Source organism: Carcharhinus amblyrhynchos, chromosome 22, assembly GCF_965287045.1.
Source record: "Carcharhinus amblyrhynchos chromosome 22, sCarAmb.v2.hapA, whole genome shotgun sequence".
In the NCBI taxonomy this organism is placed as follows: Eukaryota; Metazoa; Chordata; class Chondrichthyes; order Carcharhiniformes; family Carcharhinidae; genus Carcharhinus; species Carcharhinus amblyrhynchos.
Window position 1 is genome coordinate 45602668 of NC_137345.1, and position 22764 is coordinate 45625431.

Sequence of the window (22764 nt, forward strand, 5' to 3'; positions counted from 1 at the left end):
GCAAGGATATTTTGGCCTTGGAGGGAGTGCAGAGGAGGTTTACTAGGCTGATGCCGGAGTTGAGGGGGTTGAGCTATGAGGAGAGGCTGAATACACTAGGCTTGTACTCGTTAGAGTTTAGAAGAATGAGGGGAGATCTCATTGAAACGCATAAGATGATGAATGGGATGGACAGGATAGAGGTGGAGAGACTCTTCCCGCTCAGAAAGGACAGTAGGACTAGGGGGCACAGCCTCAAGATAAAGGGGGAGCGGTTTAGAACGGAGTTGAGGAAGAACTTCTTCACTCAAAGGGTGGTGAATCTCTGGAATTCTCTGCCCGTTGAAGTGGTGGAGGCTACCTCGCTAAATATTTTTAAGATGCGGGTTGATGGGTTTTTGATAAGAGAGGGGATTAAGGGTTATGGGGAGAGGGCGGGAATGTGGAACTGAGCCACGACAGATCAGCCATGATCTTATTGAATGGCGGGGCAGGCTCGAAGGGCCGGATGGCCTACTCCTGCTCCTATTTCTTATGTTCTTATGGTGTTCATTCTGGAGTTTATCAAGATGGCGCTTAGTGTTTCAAAAAGTGTTATTGCCCTGACTCAGGCTGTAATAGTGTCAAATTTTATAGCTTGGCCCTTCATGGTTCTAAAGAAACTGAAACTAATTTTGTATCTTTTGGCCATGAAGAAATAGTTCTTTTCTCTCTCTGTAACTGAACAAAATGCCTGTGTGGAGAAAAGGCAAATAAACAACATTTTTGTTTTCTGAGCATTATAATTTTGGTTTCCATACTGTTGAACTTTATTTCTGCCTGCATTAATGTGATTGCTCCTTGATTGATATCATCTGAAAGTGATTATAATACACTGAAGAGCTTGCATCCTCAGAGGATTTCTGTAATCCACGTAGACGATAAGAGGCTGATTCTCAATGGTGTGAGGAGGCTGTGTTAAGATGGTGTAAAGATTTGCATTTATTGGTTTGATTTTGTGCAAAAAGGTTGACTGTCAGATTATAAGTGTCACAGCTTTGGCCTGAAATCAAATTAGCAATCAGACGAGATTTTACACAAGTTCAAGAAGTTCTTTATTGATATGGTCTTCAGGATTTGTACACTTAACAAGAAATCTGTCACAGCTCATAGCTTATCTCAGCTTGATAAAATGAACATAAAGGCTCAGTAACCAGGATAGATCCCATTCGTTGCAAGAACTAGAGATATTTCTTTAAGCCATGTCACAAGTAGAGTGAAAGAGGGGGAAAAGTTGGCAGATTTGTCATCAGCTGCTTGGTGAATCACCGATGAGAAAAAGGCAGCAACCAACAGAGAATGCCAAACGCAACAAAGGACTTAATGAAGCAGGTTTAATATATAACATCGCTCGCTCTAGGCCCGAGGGCTAGATCTAAAAATGAAGTCAGTCAACTGGGCAGTTTTTACTGTTTCTCTAAAGTAGGATAATGGGAAAGTGATCAAGCAAACCCAAAAAATGCATGAGGCATCACTTTTTTTTTCCATCTTGTGAAGAGTGAAATAATTTGCTTTGGCAGGTGATCATGAGAAGTTAGTGTCTGAAACAAACGAGCATAATTGTTCCTGTATAAATTTTGTTTCTCTCTTTGTTCCAACAAGATTTAATATGTGCACATGAAGGCACAAGAAGGTCCTGTTGTATAAGCACTCACATTGCTTACTCAGGTGCTTGGACTTAGGGGAATGACCAGAAGTGATATTCCTCAGGGAATATTTCCAAGACCCAAAAAAGTTGAAGAATTATATTACTGCATAACTTCATATTGGCACTGTGACACTTCGCATATTGTGCCACTTTAATTTTGAGTTTGTGAGCATCAGTTAAGTTGAGTAAAATGATCAATGGCTTGTGGAGGACCCGGGTATCCGCTGTGAAATGTATTTTCTGGGAAAGTTTGGTGAGGGCCTTAAAAATTTCATTTGACAATAATCCAGCAATTAAAACAATTATTTAACGTTTTCTATGACTCATCGGAGAGATTACCCTTATGCTTTTTTTTATACTCAGCTATCTCCATTATAACGTGGATTCATGTTGAATCAAAAGAGTTCTTCAAGCCCGAACATTAAAGTGCATAAAGAGGAAAGCTAGATGGTCACCAAATTGCTGTAATAGCAAGTACTGTCTCGGATCTCATGTCAGTGCTACAAGCATCGGTCATCCAGCATGGGGAAGTGAAGCGTGGTATCTTGTATTGTTCATAACCCATGTTATAGACAGGATGAGAGAGAACTGCTGAAATCCCTATTCCCTTCCCAACTTTCTGTAATCAGCTTTTGAGAGGAAGGGGTGTGCATGATTTTAACCCCTAGCAACAAGCTTTCTGTGGGTTTAAGCAAAGAAAAAGATTCTTTATTTCAGCACTCGCCCTAAAATTTTTAACTTTGACATCCACTCTCACAAGCAGCCACAAACATGCTCAAGGAAATTACAATTGAAGAGAATAACACAAGTTTATATTTTATAAACAGAGTTCCAGCTTGATTGTCTTCTTCTGGAAACAATGTGTTGCAGGCTTGATGAGAAGATACCTTTACTTCCTGAGATGTAGTTTGGGTAAATTTCAGGATTCTCTTTCTGCAGGACAGAGCAGCCAGCTTAATTGACACTTCATCCATAAATATCCACCACCACAGTGGCGTCATTGTGTACCATGTACAAGATGCAGTGCAGGAACCTACCAATGCTCCTTAGACAGCACTTTCGAAACCCACAACACTACGATCTTGAAGGACAAGGCCAGAAGATACATGTGAACATCGCCACTTGGAAGTTCCCGTCCAAGTCATCACCATCCTGATTTGGAAATATATTGCCATTCCTTCACAGTCACTGGATCAAAATCCTGGCACCCCCTTCCTAATAGCCCTGTGGGTGTAAACACAGCACGTGAGCTGTAGCAGTTCAAGAAGGCAGCTCACCACCCCGTCTCGAGGGCAACTAGGCCTAGACAGCAAAGCCCACGTCCTTTGAATTAATTTTTTAAAAAGGTCACTAAGCTATCTGCATCTCATCTTGGTAGCAGAAGGTCAGTTTCTTGTACTGGAGGGCATAAAATAGAGATTTTACAATGTTATAGTCACTGATTCGTAAGGCATTGACGTTCTTGTCCCTTCTGGCCCACCTGTCTGTTTTCAGACAGGTTTAAAGATTAAAAAACACAAATGTAGTTGCTTCATCATGGAACTCCTCCTGGTGTTAGGTTGAGGAGCCACATCCTGGTTTATTGTTACAAAACATTCATCCTGAAGGGGGTTAAGACGAGCACCAATTTCGTTTACCAGACCCATTCCTGATTATGGCCTGTCCCCCACACAGGACAGACCCAGCAAAGGTGGTGACACACTGATGTGCAATTGGGAGGGAATTCCCTGGGGGTCTTCAGAATTGATTCTTGTAGCAGCAGGTCAAACATGGGCAAAGAAACCTCCTGCTGATTACCATATACGCTCTCCTCAGTTGATGAATCAGTATTCATTCACATTGGACACAACTTGGAGGAAGCACTAACTATGGCAAAGATGTACTCTGGTTAGGGGACTTGAATGTCCACCATCAGGAGTGGCTCAGTGATAAACGTTCAGACCAAGCTGACTCGGCCCTAAAGGACATAGCTGCTGAAATGAGACAACGGCAGCTGGTGAGGAAACCCAACAAGAGGGGAAAAAAAATACTTGGCCTCATTCTCAGCAACCTGCCTTCCACAGAGGCATCTGTCCATGACCGTATTGATAGGACTGACCGCCACACAGTCCTTGTAGAAAGAAAGTGTCATTTTCACATTGAGGATATACACCACTATGTTGCGTGGCACTATCATCAAGCTAAATGCAATAGAGTTGGAACAGAACTAGCATCTTGAGACTTTGTATTCATGAAGTGCTGTGGGCCATCAGCAGCAGCAGAATTGTACTTGACTACAATCTTTAACCTCACAGCATATCCAACACTGTATCCTTGCCACCAAAACCAGGCATAACTAAACCTCGTGAAGCTGCAACACAGGGCTACCTGCATGCCAAACAACATAAACACTCAGTAATAGACAGAGCCTAGCACTCCCACAACCAACGGATCAGATCTGCAGTCCTGCCACATTGAGCCATGAATGGTGGAGGACAACTCACTGGTGGAGGCAGCTTCAACATATCCCCACCCTGAATGATGGAGAAGCCCAGCACATCAGTGTGAAAGGAAGGCTGAAGCATTTGCAACAATCTTCAGTCAAGAGAGCCGAGTGGATGATCCATCTTGACCTCCTCTCAAGGTCCCAAGCTGTCAGGTGTCAGTCTTCCGCCAACTCCATTCACTCCACGTGATATCAAGAATTGGCTAAAGGCGCTGAGACTGACAGTATTCCACCAATAGTACTGAAGACTGGCACCAAGCGCAAGTATGTCCTGTACACAAGAAACCATATAAATCCAACCCAGCCAGTTACCAGCCCATTAGTCTACTCTTGATCATCAGTGAGATGATGGAAAGGGTCATCAGCAATGCAATCAAGCTTCATTGACTAAACAATAACCTGCTTATGGATGCTCAGTTTGGATTCCACCAGGGTCATTCAGCTCCTGAACTTGCTACAGTCTTGGACAAAAATGCTGAACACCACAGGGGAAGTGAGAGTGACAGCCCTTGACATCAAGGCAGCATTTGACCAAGTGTGGCATCAAGAAGCCCAAGCAAAACTGAAATCAATAACAATTGGGGAAAACCCTCGGCTGGTTGGAATCATACCTGACACAAAGGAAGATGGTTGTAGTGGTGGGAGGTCATTCATCTCAGCTCCAGGACATCACTGCAGGACTTTTTCAGGGTAGTGTCCTAGACCCAAGCATCTTCAGCTGCTCAATCAATGATATTCCTCCCATCATAAGTTCAAAAGTGGGGATGTTCACCGATTCATGCACAATGTTCAGCACCATTTGCAGTGATTCAGATGCTGAAGCAGAACATGTCCAAATGCAGCAAGATCTAGATACTGTGCTGACAAGTAACATTTGTGTCAAATGTGCTGGACAATGATCATGTCCAACAGGACAGAATTTGACTGTCTCCCCATGACATGTAATAGCATTACGATCACTGACGTGCTTCTAGTTTCTATGAGTATCTCACACTCAATGTTCTGGGGGTTACCGTTGACCAGAAACTGAAATGGAGTAGCCATATAAATACTATGGCTACCAGAGTTGGTTAAAGCCTCGGAACCCTGTGGCGAGTAACTCGCCTCCTGACTCCCCAAAGCCTATCCAGTCTGGAGTGTGATAGAATACTTTCTGGATGAATGCAGCTCCAACAACACTGAAAAGCTTAATACCATCCAAGACAAAGTAGCCTACTTGATTGGCACCCCATTCACAAACATTCACTCCTTCCACCACCAACCACCAGTGACAACCAATTGTACCATCTACAAGATATTCTGCAAGAACCACCCAAGGTCCCTTCGGCAGGACCTGAGGCAGCACCTTCCAAACCCATGACCACTACCATGGAGAAGGCCAAGAGCAGCAGAAACCTGTGAACACCACCCCAGGAATTTCTCTTCCATTCTGACTTAGAAATATATCCTCATCCCTTCACTGTCGCTGGGTCAAAATTCTGGAATTCCTTCCCAAACTGCACTGTGGTGCCCATACAACATCTCAGGGACTACAGTGGTTCAAGACGCAGCTCACTACCACCTTCTCAAGGCAACTAGGGATGGGCAGTAAAATTGCTAGTCTAGCCAGTGACACTCAAACCCCACTAAATATATTTTCTTTTTTAAAAATCGAACCATTTCAGTAATGTTTTCTGATCATCACAGGATATGTTCAGTTGACACCTTTTCTGCATGAATTGTACCCTTTTATCTCTTTTCGACTGAGGCAGTTTTTGAATTCACAAGCAAGGTCATCTGACCTTTGGCAGCCACGATTGCTATTGTACACTCTTCCTTTAAAAAGAAAAGGTTCACTTCAGAGACCAGATTTATATGTTAAAAGTTAAGAATATAACATGCCTTCATGGGCATGGCAACCACATTTGCCAATTGGAATATTTTTATTTGGATTGTTCTAATTTGACTCCTCCAGCATTTTTCCATGGTTCCAGAATTTTTATTGAGCAGGCTGACTGAGGTGAAATATAGTGTTTATCTTAATTTGTCTCAGCTTCCTATAATAATTCCTATAATAGGAATCCAGTAATGCTTTCCTATAATAGAGTAAAAATTATTTGTGAATGGGCCATGGCTTCACTTTCATGTTGACTGCATTTGGGCAGTTTTCCAGCGTTCAATACAAATTGAAGTATAACTTAATCACTTACTCGAGGTGCTGGAATACGATTGGCATCGAGGAGCCCCAAACAGTCACAACATAATTCAGGGGCCATAGAAACCCTTGAACCATTCCACCATTCATTAAGATCATGCCTGCTCTCCTTTCTGTCCTATTCCTGTATCTTTTGATCATGTTCACCCAACTGTGCATCAATTTTGGTCTTGTATATTGTAAATTTGAGCATCCACAAAGCACCAGAATGGAGAACCCAAAGACTTTCAACTGAGAGTGAAGAACTTTCTCCTCATTGGAGTCCTAACGAGCAGAACCCATTAGTGGTCACTTTGATTCCCTTGTTCTAGGCTCTTCAACCAGGGTAAACAGTCTGTCAGCGTCTACACCGTCAAGCTCTGCAGAACTTAATACCTTTTAAATAAGGTAGCCTCTCATTCATCCAAACTCCAACGAGTATAGACTCATTCTATTCAAGTTCTCCTCATGAACAGCTTCTTCCCTGCTGCCATCAGATTATAAAGGACCTGCCTCACATTTAAGTTGAACCTTTCTACACCCTCACGATGAATGTAATACTACATTCTGTCCTGTCCTCCTCTATGTACAGCATGCTTGTATAGCACACAAGAAACAATATTTTTGACTGTCTATTAATACACATGACAATAGTAAATCAAATAAAATCCTCATGGAACAATCATCATATCCCAAGCAATCAATGTAGTGAACCTTCATTGCACACCCTCTGAGGCAAGCATATCTACTGTTCCTTGTGTAAGGAGACCAGACCAAAATGGCATGCACTAAACCAGGTGTGTTAGCAAACTCTATATAATTAGATTAATGCCATCAGGTAAGGGGTGTGTAGGATGGTGGTTGATTAGTGACACTCAGCAACTGATTTTAAATAGCTGATTTCAAATCATAGTTAGCATGAAATAGTAAATGTTTTGTGTTAATTCTTGGTTGACTATCAGAAGGATACTATTGAAGTGAAACTTGAACTGAACCAGGACAGCTTTGAGAGTTAACCTAACAGATTTATGGCATAAAGCTGTTGGACACCGTCTTGTTCACAGCAGATGTTCCACAGCAATGACATTGTGCTTGGTTCCGCACTGGAGAAACACTGGTTATTAAAGTTCTCAATGTGTTTTCTTTACAGCAGAATCACCAACTCGCAAATTAATTGCTGGCAAAAGACGTGCAAGTGATCAGTTCGCATCAGCTGCTACTTCTGATTCTCGGCAGCCACCATGGAGCAGGCTGCGCTCCAGCTGTGTGGTTGTTCGCATTGATGATTTGGATGTTTACCAAGTAAGGAAGGAGTGTTGAACATTAATTTTCTATGTACAATGCTGTTGACTCTTGCTTTTATTGATTAAATCAGCTTGGGATTTTCTACATAAACCTTTCCAACTGAGAAAACATTTCTTTATTCTACTCACGGCAGAAAATGTTCCTTGTTCCAAGCCTATTTTGCTTGGCTACTTGAGTTACTGGCAAACTCCAGCCGGTAGAAGAATACCTCACTTCTAATGGACTTAGCATAGCGTCATGCAAAGCTAATTCTCTAGATATGATTTCCCTGCACAGATCCCATATTATTTGTACCCAAGTGACAGCCTGGAGCTATCAGTGATTGTAAGATGCAATTCTCGCCCACTACATAGCTGCCGAGTTGGAATTGGAACAGGTGGAGATGATCTCACCAAGCACAAGCAGCGTGAATAAGTACACTAAGCAGCATGCAGCTACAGACCTTTCAGTGTGAACTGTTTTACTTTCCGTTGTGAGGAGGTACTTCCACTAATTCATGCAGTCAGAATTGTCAGTTTGCCATATTTAAAACTTTGGTACCATTTAACAGTCTGAGAGTTAATAAATTAAACTCTAGTTTGATTTTATTTAATGGATTCAGTTTTGTCCTTGATCTTTCTTCATACTACAGCTGTGTTCTAAGCTAGGAATCCTTCAAAGGAACCCTTTTTCCACCCCCAGCTTTGGCATTAAATGATTCCAATAATTACAGCAAATTGCATTTCCTAGGTACTATCCACACATTGACACAGTGGTTAGCACTGCTGCCTCACAGTGCCAGAGACAGGGGTTCAATTCCCAGCTTGAGTCACTGCGGAGTTTGCACATTCTCCCTGAGTCTGCATGGGTTTCCTCTGGGTGCTCCAGTTTCCACCCACGGTCCAAAAGACATGCTGGTTAGGAGCACTGGCATGCTAAATTCTCTCTGTGTACCCGAACGAGCCTGGAGTGTGGCAACTAGGGGATTTTCACAGTAACTTCATTGTAGTGTTAGTGTAAGCCTATTTCTGACACTAATAAACTTTCAAAGCTGCACGATCATGCCTTGACACTGTCAATATTACCAAGTCTTTGGAATAATATGAAATTTCACCGCTGCTGGCATTTGCCTCAGCAAATAGTGCATGATTTCTCCATATCATGTTTGATTTTGTCTCCCTTCAGATTTCAGCCCAGAATTTTTCTGGCTATAATGTAGTTAGCGACAGCTTCCAAATTCATGTCGCCAAAGTGAAAATCACTTCCGGGTCGTAGCATTGCTGTCTTAGATTTATATATCTCTAAGTTTGGTATTGAGTAGTTTCTTAGGCCATTGGCAGGCTTACTAAATCCGAAGTGCAATTCATTCAAGGCAAATGAATGCCACACACCAAGAGGAAATATTTATAGGCTTAAGTATAAAACCTTTCCATTTGTCAAGCCAATACCAGAGTACAGTCCAGAATTTCAAAGTAATTTTATGTACAGTGAGTAATTTTGTTAGGAATCATTTTTATTACACATTTCAAAAAAGTGATTTCTTTCTGAATTCTGTTTCCATAAATAGATGCATTTTGCAGTGAAGAACATTCTGTTCATTGTGAAATCACTTTTGTCATCCTCATTGTTCTTCACTCAATTTTACATATTTGGGGTCACTGTGCCGCTCATTGAATCTTTCTAGCCAACAGTTGCCAGCCATCATTGTATTTAGTCCTGTGAAAACAAAAGCCTGGCTTTGCCCTGTGTGTTTTACAGTTTCATTATCATATGAAGACTTCTCCCTTTGTCTTTGCAAGACTTCAGTCTTCAGAAGGATTCAGGAAGTGTGAAATATAAAAATAGAAAACACTCATGTCTGGTATCATCTGGAGAGAGAAAGAGAATGAGAGAGTTAACATATTTGGTTTTGTCAGAACCCCTGTGGAAGGGCATTTGACCTGAAACATGAACTCTGGTTCCTCTTCCTGCACATTACCAGACCTGCTGAGTTTGCAACATGTTTTGTTGTCATGATTTAATTCAAGACTTGTGGGCATCAGATTGAGCCACGGTGTTTGTCATGTTTGCTGAGCAGGTATAAGAGCACTTGCTTCAACTTCAATCATCCTAATCTGTGCACCATATTGACTACCTGTGTCAGTAACTAATGCACAGTAATTAAGACAGGTATGGGTTTTGAGGGTGCAAATATGGACACTTTGTAGATTGGTTGCAGAATATTCATGTTTGTTGTTGATCTGAAATGAGCGGTTGACATGACAACTACTTCTGTTCTGACATGGACGTGCTGTCAAACCAATTGGAATGTGTTTTTTTTAAGTTTGTCTGCCAGACAGTTATGTGGAATAGTTTAAATGCTTACTAGTCCTTGTCTTCAAATACATTGATGCAGCAGAACTGCGCATAGGCCTTGACCCATAAGATTGAATGTTCGTGTCTGCAATTTATGCATTATTACTGCTGTTCATGTGATTTTTGGCGATCATAGAGTCCCTACAATGCAGAAGGAGCCTATTTGACCTGTCGTGTCTGCACCGACAACAATTCCCCCCACTCCCTCAGGTCCCATCCCCATTATGTCACATATTTATCCTGCTAGTTCTCCTAACACTAGGGGCCAATCCATCTCGCCTGCACATCTTTGGAGTGTGGGAGGAAACCAGAACACCCGGAGGAAACACACGCAGACATGGGAAGAATGTGCAAGCTCCATACAGACAGTGACTCAAGGCTGGAATTGAGCACTGGTCCCTGGCACTGTAAGGCAGCAGTGCTGCCCTAATCAATTAAGCAAAAATATTGGTCTGTCTTGTCCGAAAAAATAGACATGAGCTTTCACATAATCTCCTTCACTTTCTGCATCTCTCTTCTCTTTATGTCTTGTAGCTTGTATTTTTTGTGAATATCACTCGCAGTTATTGAGCTGTTCAGTTTATCTGTGGAAACACGCATGATCAGCCTTAGAGATAATGTGAAGCCTTTTGAAGGCTTCTTTAAAATGCTCAGTCTTTAATTTTCTTCCTCCCTGGATGATTATGTATATACAGAGAGGTTATATTTATCACGTTATATTTAACAAGGCACACTTGGACACAGCACACATTCATAAACATGTGGTGGAAGTGGGCAACAGACTGAATCTCCAGTGTCACAGCATGAGAATACTCAGTGTTATGCTGTCTACCTCCACTTGGGACCTGATGGTCAAAATGATAGGTAATGGGACATGATATGAAGCAATGTTCTCAGTGACTTTGTGATGATTCAGCACCATTTGAACCAGGATTCTAAATGTTTATGCCCTTTTATTTCATCCTGATTTCTCTTTATGCTTTTGATTTTTCTTTGAATTTGTGCTTGAATTTTTGAATGTGCATGTGTTAATCTGTTTCGGTTGAATTTGTTGTTTTTAAAAGTTTAATTGATCTTTTTACTATCCTTGTCTACCACATGAGTATTGATATCCAGGCCCTGAGCATTCAGTGGGTATATTGTAGCAAATGTCTATATGTTTCTCTGCCAGTAGTGTTGGGTGGTGAGAGGGAGTAGCTATCTCACTCCGAGATGCGTTCCTCAAGATAGTCAGTCATGTAATCCTAGATCTCCGAAGTGTAACTGAACTGACAACTGATGGTGTAAAAAACATGTAAATAAGCTCTTAATAGTTCCCTTCTCACCCCCACTACCTTGTTGGGGCAGCTTCGGTGGATTGGTAATTTCGCTGGAGGTAACTTGGGTTATAGTGAGAATTTCACTTTCAAAACCAACCCAACATTTCATGGTGCTCTGCGCCAATTAACTTGGAATTCCTGCATCTGAAAAGAAGTTCTAGTATACAAAATCTGGCAGTGTGCCATACCATCATATTATAGACTATAACACATTACCTTTGTCACTGACTGTTGATGTTCATCTTGCTCAGGTTTCTATATTGAAATAGTTTGAAAATAATTTTATTGGACCACTTGGAGAAATTGGTTAACAGAGTGTTCATACTTTATTTTATTTAAGGTCTCAGAGGCAGGTCAGCACAGTAAGAAGCCCACAACCTTGCTTTCCTGTAACAGGACATCATACCATCTTCCAGCTGGCATGTCAGCAATTCACATTGAATTCACTGAATACTATTTCCCTGACAGTAAAGAATTTCCTGGTAAGTTTGTGATAGTTCAGTTATTTTGCAACATATCTAGAGAATGTGGCAGGCTTGTGAGTTAATTGTTTGATGTAATTTACTTTGCCGCTACACGTAATCGCACAGCACTGGAGCACAGCACCTGCGCAAGGATATTTTGGCCCTGGAGGGAGTGCAGAGGAGGTTTACTAGGCTGATACCGGAGTTGAGGGGGTTGAGCTATGAGGAGAGGCTGAATAAACTAGGCTTGTACTCGTTAGAGTTTAGAGGAATGAGGGGAGATCTCATTGAGACGTATAAGATGATGAATGGGATGGATAGGATAGAGGTGGAAAGACTCTTCCCGCTCAAAAAAGACAGTAGGACTAGGGGGCACAGCCTCAAGATAAAGGGGGGGCGGTTCAGAACGGAGTTGAGGAGGAACTTCTTCACTCAAAGGGTGGTGAATCTCTGGAATTCTCTGCCCGTTGAAGTGGTGGAGGCTGCCTCGCTAAATATTTTTAAGAAGCGGGTTGATGGGTTTTTGATAAGAGAGGGGATTAAGGGTTATGGGGAGAGGGCGGGAAAGTGGAACTGAGCCACGACAGATCAGCCACGATCTTATTGAATGGCGGGGCAGGCTCGAAGGGCCAGATGGCCTACTCCTGCTCCTATTTCTTATGTTCTTATGTTCTTATGTTTGCACATTGCTTGCTTCACTGAAGGCTGTAGAATATTTATTGTCGTGCAGTAATTTTATTTCCTAGGTATTTTGTGGAATTATGAAATAATGTCAGAGAATGTTCGACTCATCATGTCAAAGCTGACTCTCAGAACGAGCTATCCAATTAGTTCCACTTCCTTGTCCGTTCCCCATAGCCCTGCACATTTGTTCTTTCCAAGCATAAATCCAATTCCCTTCAGAAAATGATTTAATGACTCGACTTGCACCACTCGTTTGCGCAGTACATCGCAGATCATAACTTCTTTGCAGGAAATTGCATCAACCTTGTGTCATCTAATTTTACAACCAGTCTAAAGATTGAACTTGGACACTTGGCAATCTTGAGGATACTTTAGTTTTTTGAGCCAATGCATATTTCATAAGAGGATGGATTTTTTCCACTGAAATAACTCTGGTTTACAAATGTGATTCAGCTATTGAGAATGTCCTCTGCTGTACCACTGCTTTTTTTTATTATTTCATAGAATCATAGAATCCCACAGTGCAAAAAGAGGCCCTTCGGCCCATCGAGTCTGCACTGACCACAATCCCTCCCAGGCCCTACCCCCATATCCCTACATATTATTACCCACTAATTCCTCTAACCTAAGCATCTTCGGACACTAAGGGGCAATTTTTTAGTATGGCCAATCAACCTAAACCATACATCTTTGGACTGGAGTTTATTTATTAATGGGATATGGCCAACATTGGCTGTCCCAGCATTTATTGTCATGATGTGGGTATGCCGGCGTTGGACTGGCGTAAACACAGTAAAAAGTCTGACAACACCAGGTTTTAGTCCAACCTATTTATTTGATAATATACTCACAAGCTTTCGAGGGGACTGCCTCTTCGTCACCTGACGAAGAGGCAGTCCCCTCGAAAGCTTGTGAGTATATTATCAAATAAATAGGTTGGACTAAAACCAGCATTTATTGCCCATCCCTATTTGCCCTTGAACTGAGTGGCTTTCTAGGCCATTTCAGAGGGCAGTTGAGAGTCAGCCACATTGCTATGGCTCTGGAATCATGTGGGCCAGACCAGGTACAGATGCAGATTTCCTTCCCTAAAGGACTGTAGCGAGCCAGATGGTTTTTTTTCCAGAAATCAACAATAGTTTCATGGTCATCAGTAGATTGTTAATTCTAGATATTTTAATTGAATTCAAATTCCACCATCGGCCGTGGTGGGATTTGAGCCCCCAGAACATTAATTGAGTTTTTGGATTAATAGTCTAGTGATAATACCACTAGGCCATCGCCTCCCTTTTAACTCTTATAAAATTGATATTTGTGGTCACAGAATTGGAATAAGGACTGCAGCCTCAGTAGAACTGGGACAAATAGTGGGCCCTATTGTATCAAAAAATAATATCCTGCCATGCCAGTTCCCCAAGGCTAGAGCCTGACCCTTCAATCTCTCACTCAACCTCAACATTTAGTCCTCTTTGTGCTCAGAATACGTATCTGGGATTTATTGTCCAGTTTTGTGAACCAAATGGTTTGGGAAGAGCTGCCTTCATTCTGTTTTCTCTCATAATTAAAATCCAAAATGGGAGTATTGAATTGGGTAGTGTCAGCAATTTGTGACGCATGAAAATAAAGAGGAGGTATTGGTTTGAAACTTTCTGATCAGATTTCAAGTGGTCCGTGAAGTGCTGGACACCTCCATCAAACCATATTTGTTGGCGTCACTGTACTTGCACACTACCCTACTGGGCCATGTTTTACATCCAACCTCGCAGAAAAATAAGTATCGTGCACATTTTATCAAGAAGTGACCATTCATTTTCAGATTTACATAATTGTAACCAATTGACTAAAACATTATTCTCCATTTTTAACTGCCAGTTTGAAGCAATATTTTATTCTTTCCATTTACAGTGCCTTGTCCCAATCTTTATGTAAAGCTCAATGCCTTGCAATTTACACTGGATCCAATCAGCATGCTGTGGATGAACTCCTTCTCTTTGGACTTGTATCAGACTTTACAGCAGTTCAAAGCCATCTATAAATTGAATAATTCTGTGAAAGTGGAAGAGCATGTTGACTTTTGTATGAATGGACTCATGTTGAAGGTTAGTTACTGCCTACGATCGTTACTTGATTTTTAAGGAAGTATGTATTCAAGATTATCACATGATATGTTGTGAAAATCTGTCAGAATATGATTTGCATTTGACATGTGGCTGATGAGAACTTCTGAAAGTTAGTTAGTTCTCAGTTCTGTTATGGTCAGCTCCACTTATTCAATTCACATGTTTCCCAGTGTATAAATATACTAGACTTGTTACTTGTTACATGAAGTATTTGTTTATACATGTTCTGTTTTTGTCACATTTGAAAAAATCTATTGGTTATACTTGAAACTTCAGCCCCATCTGCAAGTATCTGATCTGAAAAGTATCCAGTCCATTATATGTAAAAAAAACACTATCACCAAATTTTCTGTGGGAACTGCTATGCAGATATATTACTGTGTACATAAAATCAAATTTTTTTTTATTTGATGACTACAGGGAGCTGGAGGAGATTACAGAGATAAGGAGGGGTGTAGGAGGCTGGAGGAGGTTACAGAGATAGGGAGGGTTTCAGAGGCTGGAGGAGGTTACGGAGATAGGGTGGGTTGTAGAGGCTGCAGGAGGTTACAGAGATAGGGTGGGTTGTAGAGGCTGGAGGAGGTTACAGAGATAGGGAGGGTTTCAGAGGCTGGAGGAGGTTACGGAGATAGGGAGGGTTGTAGAGGCTGGAGGAGGTTACAGAGATAGGGAGGGTTGTAGAGGCTGGAGGAGGTTACAGAGATAGGGAGGGTTGTAGAGGCTGGAGGAGGTTACAGAGATAGGGAGGGTTGTAGAGGCTGGAGGAGGTTACAGAGATAGGGAGGGTTGTAGAGGCTGGAGGAGGTTACAGAGATAGGGAGGGTTGTAGAGGCTGGAGGAGGTTACAGAGATAGGGAGGGCTGCAGAGGCTGGAGGAGGTTACAGAGATATGATGTATGTGCTCTTTCTCTGTATGTTGTCATCACTTGGAAATCATAAGTGAAAATTGGGACAGAAAGAACAATGATGAGTTAAATTTACATAGTGCCTCACAGAGGCATTATAAAACAAAATATGCCTCCAAGCCATATAAGTAGATATTGGGTCAGATGTTCAAAAGCTCAGTCAAAAATGTTTTCAAGAAGAAAATGAATTAAATTTTGAGGGAAGTGAATTCAAGAACTGTAGGGAGGGAATTCCAGAGCTTATGGCTTCGGCAATTGATGGCATGGTGGTGTAATCATTAACATTGGGATGTTCAAGAGGCCAGGATTAGTTCAGGTGTCTTTGAGGGAAGTGGGGTGGAGCTGAGTTTAGAGATAGGGAGGGATAAGGCCAAAGGTGAGGTTTGAAAACAAGGATGTGAATCTTAAAATCAGTATGTTGCTTGACAAGGAGGCAGTGTAGGTGAGCAAGCGCTGACATGGGTGAGAGGTCAGTAGGACTTGTTGCAAGTTAAACATGGACAGCAGAGTTTTAGATGACCTCCAGTTTATAGAGGATAGAATGTGGGAGACCAGCCAAGAATATGTTGAAATAACTCAGTCTACAGATAACAAAAGCTTTCCAGCAAAAGATGACCTGAACCAGGGGAAAAGTCAGGAGATGTGACATAGGTGGAAATAGGCAGTCTTAGTGAATGCAGATACAAAATCAAAACCTTAACTTGAGGTCAAATGTGACACCAAGCTTCTGAACAAATTGGTTTAATCTCCCAGAGAGATGGAGTCAATAGCCAGGGAACAGAGTTTGGAATCGGGACTGTAAGTAATAGCTTCAGTCTTCCCAGTATTTAATTGGAGGAAATTTCTGCTCGTCCAGTGCTGGAAGTTGGATAAGCAACCTGATGGTTTAGCAGTATTGACCGAATCTCTCAAATGATGGTGCAGCAGACTGGGTGTCATCAGTGTATGGGTGAAAATTAAGTCTGGGCTTTCAGAATCACTGAGGGGCAGCATGCAGATGAGAAATAGAAGCAGGCCAAGAATAGGTTCCTGAAGGAAATCAGATGTATCAGTGCAAGGGCAGGCAGAGAAGTCATGCCAAGTGGATGTGACTAGGCTGATAATGAAATCAGGTGAGAGCAGCTTTGCCCAGCCGGATGATCTTGGAGAATTGGAAAAGAATGCTTTGGTCAAGTGTCAAAGGCTGCAGAGAGGTTAAGAAGGATGAGGATGATGGGGGTCTGTTACCTTTCTCACATGCAAATATGATTGTGATTTGTGTCTTTGATAAGAGCGTTTTCATCTGTGGTGGGGAAAATTAGATTGGAGGAATTAAGACAAGGAGTTCTGGGAAAGATAGGAATGCATTTGCAAGATAACGTGTTCAAGGACTTTGGAGAAGCAAGGGAAGTGAGAAATGGAACAATTATTTTCAAGGATCGTGGACTCAATGGTTGTTTATTTTAAGGTGGGGGTTGATGACAGATTTAGAGGAGATTTCGCAGGACCTGTAAAGGGAACCATTAACAATGTCAGCTGACATCGGAACCTCGGAAGGAATTTGGAGGTTAGTAGTTTAGTGAGAGTGGGATTGCGGGAGCAGAAAATGGGTCTCCTGAATTATATGAGCTCAGAAGGAGCACAAGAGGAGATGGGAGAGAAGCTAGAGAGAGGTTAGATTTCAGGGCTAGGGTGGAAAGAGGAGCATTAAAGGAAGTATGACTGGACGGGAAAGTGAAAGCAAAGAACGCAGCTAATCAGATGGTCTCGATCTTGGTGACAAAGAAGTTTAAGAGTTCCTGTTGTTTAATATTGGAGATGGTGGTGGAGAGGTAAATTGCATAGAAGATATGAAGAATCCATTGTTTTCCAGTTGTGACTTAAAGATGATGAAAGCTTTGCACAGAATTAATCTTTTTATCCAGTGTGACACATTGGTGTTTGATCTGCAATCATTAAATGGTTGAGGTTACTTTTTATCCCCATTTCAATGCATTGTTTACATAGAGGGCAATTGAAGCGAAAGAAATGTCTTTGTTTGTATGCTGTAGGCATAAAGGACTTTACTCCGAATGGAAACTAGCCTTCAGAATTTCCCACATGACTCAGTCAGTTAGCACATGTCAGGGTGAACTCCAGTTCAGTTCTCCTGTCCAGTGCTGAGGTGCATTTCTGTCCAATGGACATTAGGGATGTTTAAATTTGTAGAGTCGCAGCAGATAGGAAAGGGAAAATCAATCCTTGGCTCGAGGATTAGCTGAGATTTCTGCCCTTTTGCTGTGGACCTGCCAGGAATCAATACTCCTGTGTCTGTCAACAGCATTTAATCTCTGTCTTGAGTATCCCAGTAGGAGATAGCATCTTCAATGATGGAGATGTGGACCAAAAATATCTCACTGAATATGTCCTGAAAGGAAACATTTAAATTACACTTTTAGATGGTCTATGATGGACCCACTTTACACGAAGTTCCCTGCTACAACGCAGTGCCCGCTAACAGATATGATTTCTTATGTTCTTATGTTCACACTGTGGCCGAATGTAACTGCTAGCAATTGTACTATTAAAGCTGCACAAGATCAATGACTAGAAACAGTCATGTGGATTTTAACCTTAACTGTTCCTTCATGAACTAAAAATTTGAAAGCAGTTTGTTCCTAAGAATAAATACTTGGGTGCTGATGTTTTAATCATTTTTAAAATTGGCTTTTTGCACATCGTTACTGCAGGAGAGTGCTCTTGGTTATGGGATAGGATTGATGTAGGGTCAACCCCCTCTACAACTGTGGCCAGATTGAGTGATTAAGCAGCTTTGTACTTTTGAGCCGTGTTCTCTAAGAATCTCCATGAACAGAAAGTAAATATCCAACTTTCAAGGTTGAAAAGTTAATCCACTGTGGTATCACTTCCTTATCGCATTATTTTCAGGGCACTGAATGGAAGGCAGTCTGGACTATTTAGGTGCACTGAGCTGCTGCAGTCTGGGTTAGTAGATTAGTGGCTGGGTGTGTGGTTTCCTAGCACCACACACCCAGCAGAGATATGCAGGAAAGGGGAAATAAGGACTCCACTCTGGGTGCACTGAGTTTCTGTCTCGGCAATGGCGTTAGAAGTGACTGTTGGTTACAAATAGTGGGCCGTAATTGGAAACCAAATTGGGAGGGGTGGGGGCAAAAGGCTTAAATTTTAAAAATTAACACATGCATGCAATTATATATGGATCTTCAATGTGCACAGCTTTAGCTTAAAGTTTTTAACTGTGGTCCATTGTGTGCACCATACGAGATTATCAAACTAGCTTCCTGAGAAATCTGTGCAGGCAGCAGTTGTTCTTGTTCAGTTTGTACCTGCAGGAACTTCCATCAATCTGTTGACTGAAAGCTGGGTATTTCTGGAAGTCAACCAGCTAAAAAGTACGATGTGGAGCTGCCAGCGTTGGACTTGGGTAGGCACAGTAAGTAGTGTCACAACACCAGGTTAAAGTCCAACAGGCTTATTTGGTAGCACGAGCTTTTGGACCGTTGCAACACTCCTAAAGCTCGTGCTACCAAGTAAACCTGTTGCACTTTAATCTGGTGTTGTGAGACTACTTAGTGCAGCTAAAACCGTGCAGCCTGGTTTTAAAAAAACCACAGTATTATCACTTGCTTGGTCAAAGGATATAATTACAACATTGGTAAGTTGGGATTCAAATTTGATGACAATATGCTCACCCCTGGATATAAAACGCCAGCTGAAGTTTTTCTCTGTTTTGCTTCACAGTGTTAAGATTTATATTTATTTTGCTTGCTTCAAAATTGCTGAGTGTTGTTTTGAACCCTGGAGTAAAGAAAGGCTTGCTGCCTTCTGGGGCACATTTAAAGAAGGGGGTGGAGAAAGCTAAACCTTGGAATACAGTGTTCAATTTTGGTCGCCACACTAACGGAAGGATGTGGAGGCTTTGGAGAGAGCACCGAAAAGATTCACCAGGATGTTGCCTGGTATAGAGGGCGTTAACTACAAGGAGAGGCTGGAGAAACTTGGTTTGTTCTCACTGGAACGATGGAGATTGAAGGGGTGACCTGATAGAAACCTTCAAGATTGAGAGGCATGGACAGAGTGGATAGTCAGAAGCTTTTTTCCAGGGTGGAAGAGTCAGTTATTAAGGGCATAGGGTTAAGGTGTGAGGGGCAAGGTTAAAGGAGATGTACGAGACAGCATTTTTACAGAGAGAGCCATGGGGACTTAGAACTTGTTGCCTGGTGAGTTAGTGAAAGCAGATATGATGGTGACTTTTAAGAGGCGTCTTGACAAGTAAATGAACAGGATGGGAATGGAGAGATATGGTCCCTAGAAGAGTAAGGGGATTTTGTTCAGTCGGGCAGCATGGTTGGTGCAGGCTTGGAGGGCCAAAGGGCCTGTTCCTGTGCTGTAATTTTCTTGGCTCTTACAACTTTTCCATGATGTAACAGGGATGAAAGTAATATAGTAAGTGATATGTGTGGATTTATCTGTCCCATGGGCACCTGCTTAGAATTTGCTTGGTTTCATAATTTGACCCATGAAAGATATAAATAAGATTTTTCTTTATTTTACAGTTCATTATTCCAGTGGACAAGAAAGTAGCGGCTCATCCAGACAGGCCACAGTATATCACCATTCAGACTTCAGATGTTGTGGCTACAAATACCCGACACTCGCTAAACTGCACACACTCTGATCTTCAAACGGTGCTAAGAGCCTTCAAGGACTTTGAATTCTTTCATGTATCATATAAGGATTTCCCGAAATGTGCAGACAGTTTTGATGTGCTGCAAAATGCTTTCTTCCATCATGCTTTTGAACATCAAATCAATTTGGACAAAATATACTCACAAAAGAGTTGTGCCTATGACGTGTTAAAGGCATTGTCAGCTGCAGATATTTGGTCGCTCCATTTTTCTCTGCTCTGGTTGGACTTTGAGGGCATTGAGAGTTCGAAGGGGAAGCCTTTGAACTTTGTGGACGCGTTTCCCCTCTCCATTTGGGTGTGTCAACCAACAAAGTTTCAGAAAGCCAGGGAATTACCCAGCCGTTCCACATCTGAACAGACCACTGACTTGGAAGATTGTAGCAGTAGTCTGAGCCATAAGTTGAATTTGGTCAGCTGCAAAGAGTCCCTTGGAAATGGGCTACAGGCCAATGCAAAGCAGGATTTTTTGGGCACAGAAATGCTGAAAGGGACTGGACAGCAGGGAGGAGGGAAAGAATCCAGCACAAAGGATGATTCTGAGGCAGACATACATGTTCTAGTGTACAGCACTGCCCATGTTAAAGCACACATGAACCACTATCATTACCTAGTACTACTCAGACTGAAGGAGTGTCTCATTCAGCTACAGGAGGACCTGTATCAGGATATAGAAAGGTTGACTAAAAGCCCAGTTAAATCTGGCAGTGCTTGCATAGGGCTGTTGATAAAGAGTGCAGAAATTGCGTTGTTGCTTCATCCTGTACCAACCACAGGTGGCGATGCCAAATCGCAGGTGTCTGAAAGCACAAGCCTTGCTGAATCAGAGCTCTCAGCTTCTGAAAGTAAAGAGAGCCTGACCATGGAGGTTAAACCTTTGAACGGAGCAACCATGGATCAGCTGGACAATACTATCGGCTGTATGGATGACAGTGGGATTCACAATGGAGATTTGATCACAGGAACCTCATTAGATCACAGCGTGTCGTCACAAGATGGTATGGCGGTGAGCAGTGCTCCTGCTTCTGACACTGAAGAGATGGCAAATCAAGCAGTTGGAAAAGGACTTGTGGAAGAGGCCTATGAAGCAGTGGAGTCATTGGACACTCAAATTCCTGAGGCTGTCATGGATCGCTCCATCTCCAACCCCACTTTAGCCACAAGCACATGTTTGATTTCAGAGGCACAGAGCAGGAGCAGAGCATCTGATGGCAGTGTCCAGGCTGATCTCGCTGGGGATGGTGAAGTAGATTTAACCCCATTGAGTGTAACAAAGGATGCTGCGAAAGAAGCCCTACTCTTAACTGTGGATTTAACTAAAGAAGCTGTCTGTCTCACTAAAGATGCTTTCAGTCTCAGCAAAGAGAAGATGGCTAATACGATGCAAAAGATGCTTTCCCTGTCAGCCTCTAGGTACGCTGATGTGTTCTTCAGGCGCTAATTACTTTATCTTTAAGGTTTCTATAAGTATTAAGCTGATCCCAAGAGTTAAGGGTATTTATTGCATTTTTTTCTGCAAGAGTCTCACCTTCCCCTCCCCATAGCCAAGGAAGCAAGAAAATGCTCACGCTATCATCTTCTGTGAAGTGTTTTCGACAGCTTGTTGAAACAAATGTCCAAACACCACCTTAAATTTTCCAGAGTTTTTATTCTTCTCCTTCCCACCTTGCCAATCACCGTGACCCCTGTACACCTCATTCAACTAAGCAAGTAGGTGATGTGATACTTTATCTGCTGCTAAAGATTGATTCACTTACAACTTTTTTATTGATATTCAGAGAAACTTAATGGGAGCTAATCCTTTCTACCCCCTCTGACATTGAGTTTCAAACAGCAATTGCTTTCCCATCAATTGACCTGAACCTTACTGTGGTTTTTTGAGTGGAGTAAAATGTATTCAATCTTTAATCTTGTAATCTTCAGTCTTGCCCTGAAGCCTAGAATAACTCCACTTGAAGCCAACTGCAAGGAACAGCTCTACAGATTGTTGCATATATGTTCACATCCTCCTGCTACCGCATAGATTTGTTTGAGAGGTCAATAGCTAAGTACTATCCTACAGGAGTGCATCTGAGATCTAGCAAAGAGCAGTGAGTAGGTTTTAGCAGGTGAATGTTGCCACTGGGTTCACCAAAATTCCTTACAGTGGGCAAATGGATTTTCTTTGTGCCCATTTGAACTGTCAATCATGCAGCAATTTTATTCTGCTGGAATGAAGTGGATTCTCCAATATTTCCATTTATCAAACACTCAGGTGCTGGTACCAAAAAAGAAGACACTGGAAAATCTCAGCAGATCTGGCAGCATCTGTAAGGAAACGTTTTGAATCCTTTGTCAAAGCTTTGACTCAAAACCATCTGGACTCGAAATGTCAGCTCTTTTCTCTCCTTACAGATGCCACCAGACCTGCTGAGACATTCCGGCGTTTTCTCTTTTGGTTTCGGGTTCCAGCATCTGCTGTAATTTGCTTTTATCTTGGATGTTGGTGATCACATTGCTGAGAGCAGTGGGCAGCAGGCGAATCAAGGAATTCATTAGACTCCATAGTCCTACACCTGCTTGGCATTTTTAGAATCATAAACCTCCCTCCAAACCCCTATCCATAGCCTCCACTTAAATTCT

The 22764-nt window shown here is 42.0% G+C and overlaps 1 protein-coding gene across 2 annotated transcripts in view; it reads left to right on the forward strand.

Annotated features, from left to right (window-relative positions):
- Positions 1-22764, forward strand: part of LOC145357109 (bridge-like lipid transfer protein family member 3A) — a 157733-nt gene that overhangs the window by 95711 nt on the left and 39258 nt on the right. For both annotated transcript variants that reach the window (XR_013889254.1, XM_080210239.1), the window contains exons 11-14: positions 7475-7626; positions 11623-11764; positions 14336-14529; positions 20012-21555. Coding sequence is in view for 1 of the 2 variants with exons in the window: in XM_080210239.1 (XP_080066365.1) it covers positions 7475-7626; positions 11623-11764; positions 14336-14529; positions 20012-21555 (2032 nt within the window). In the remaining variant the exon portion in view is untranslated. The remainder of the gene's footprint in view (positions 1-7474; positions 7627-11622; positions 11765-14335; positions 14530-20011; positions 21556-22764) is intronic.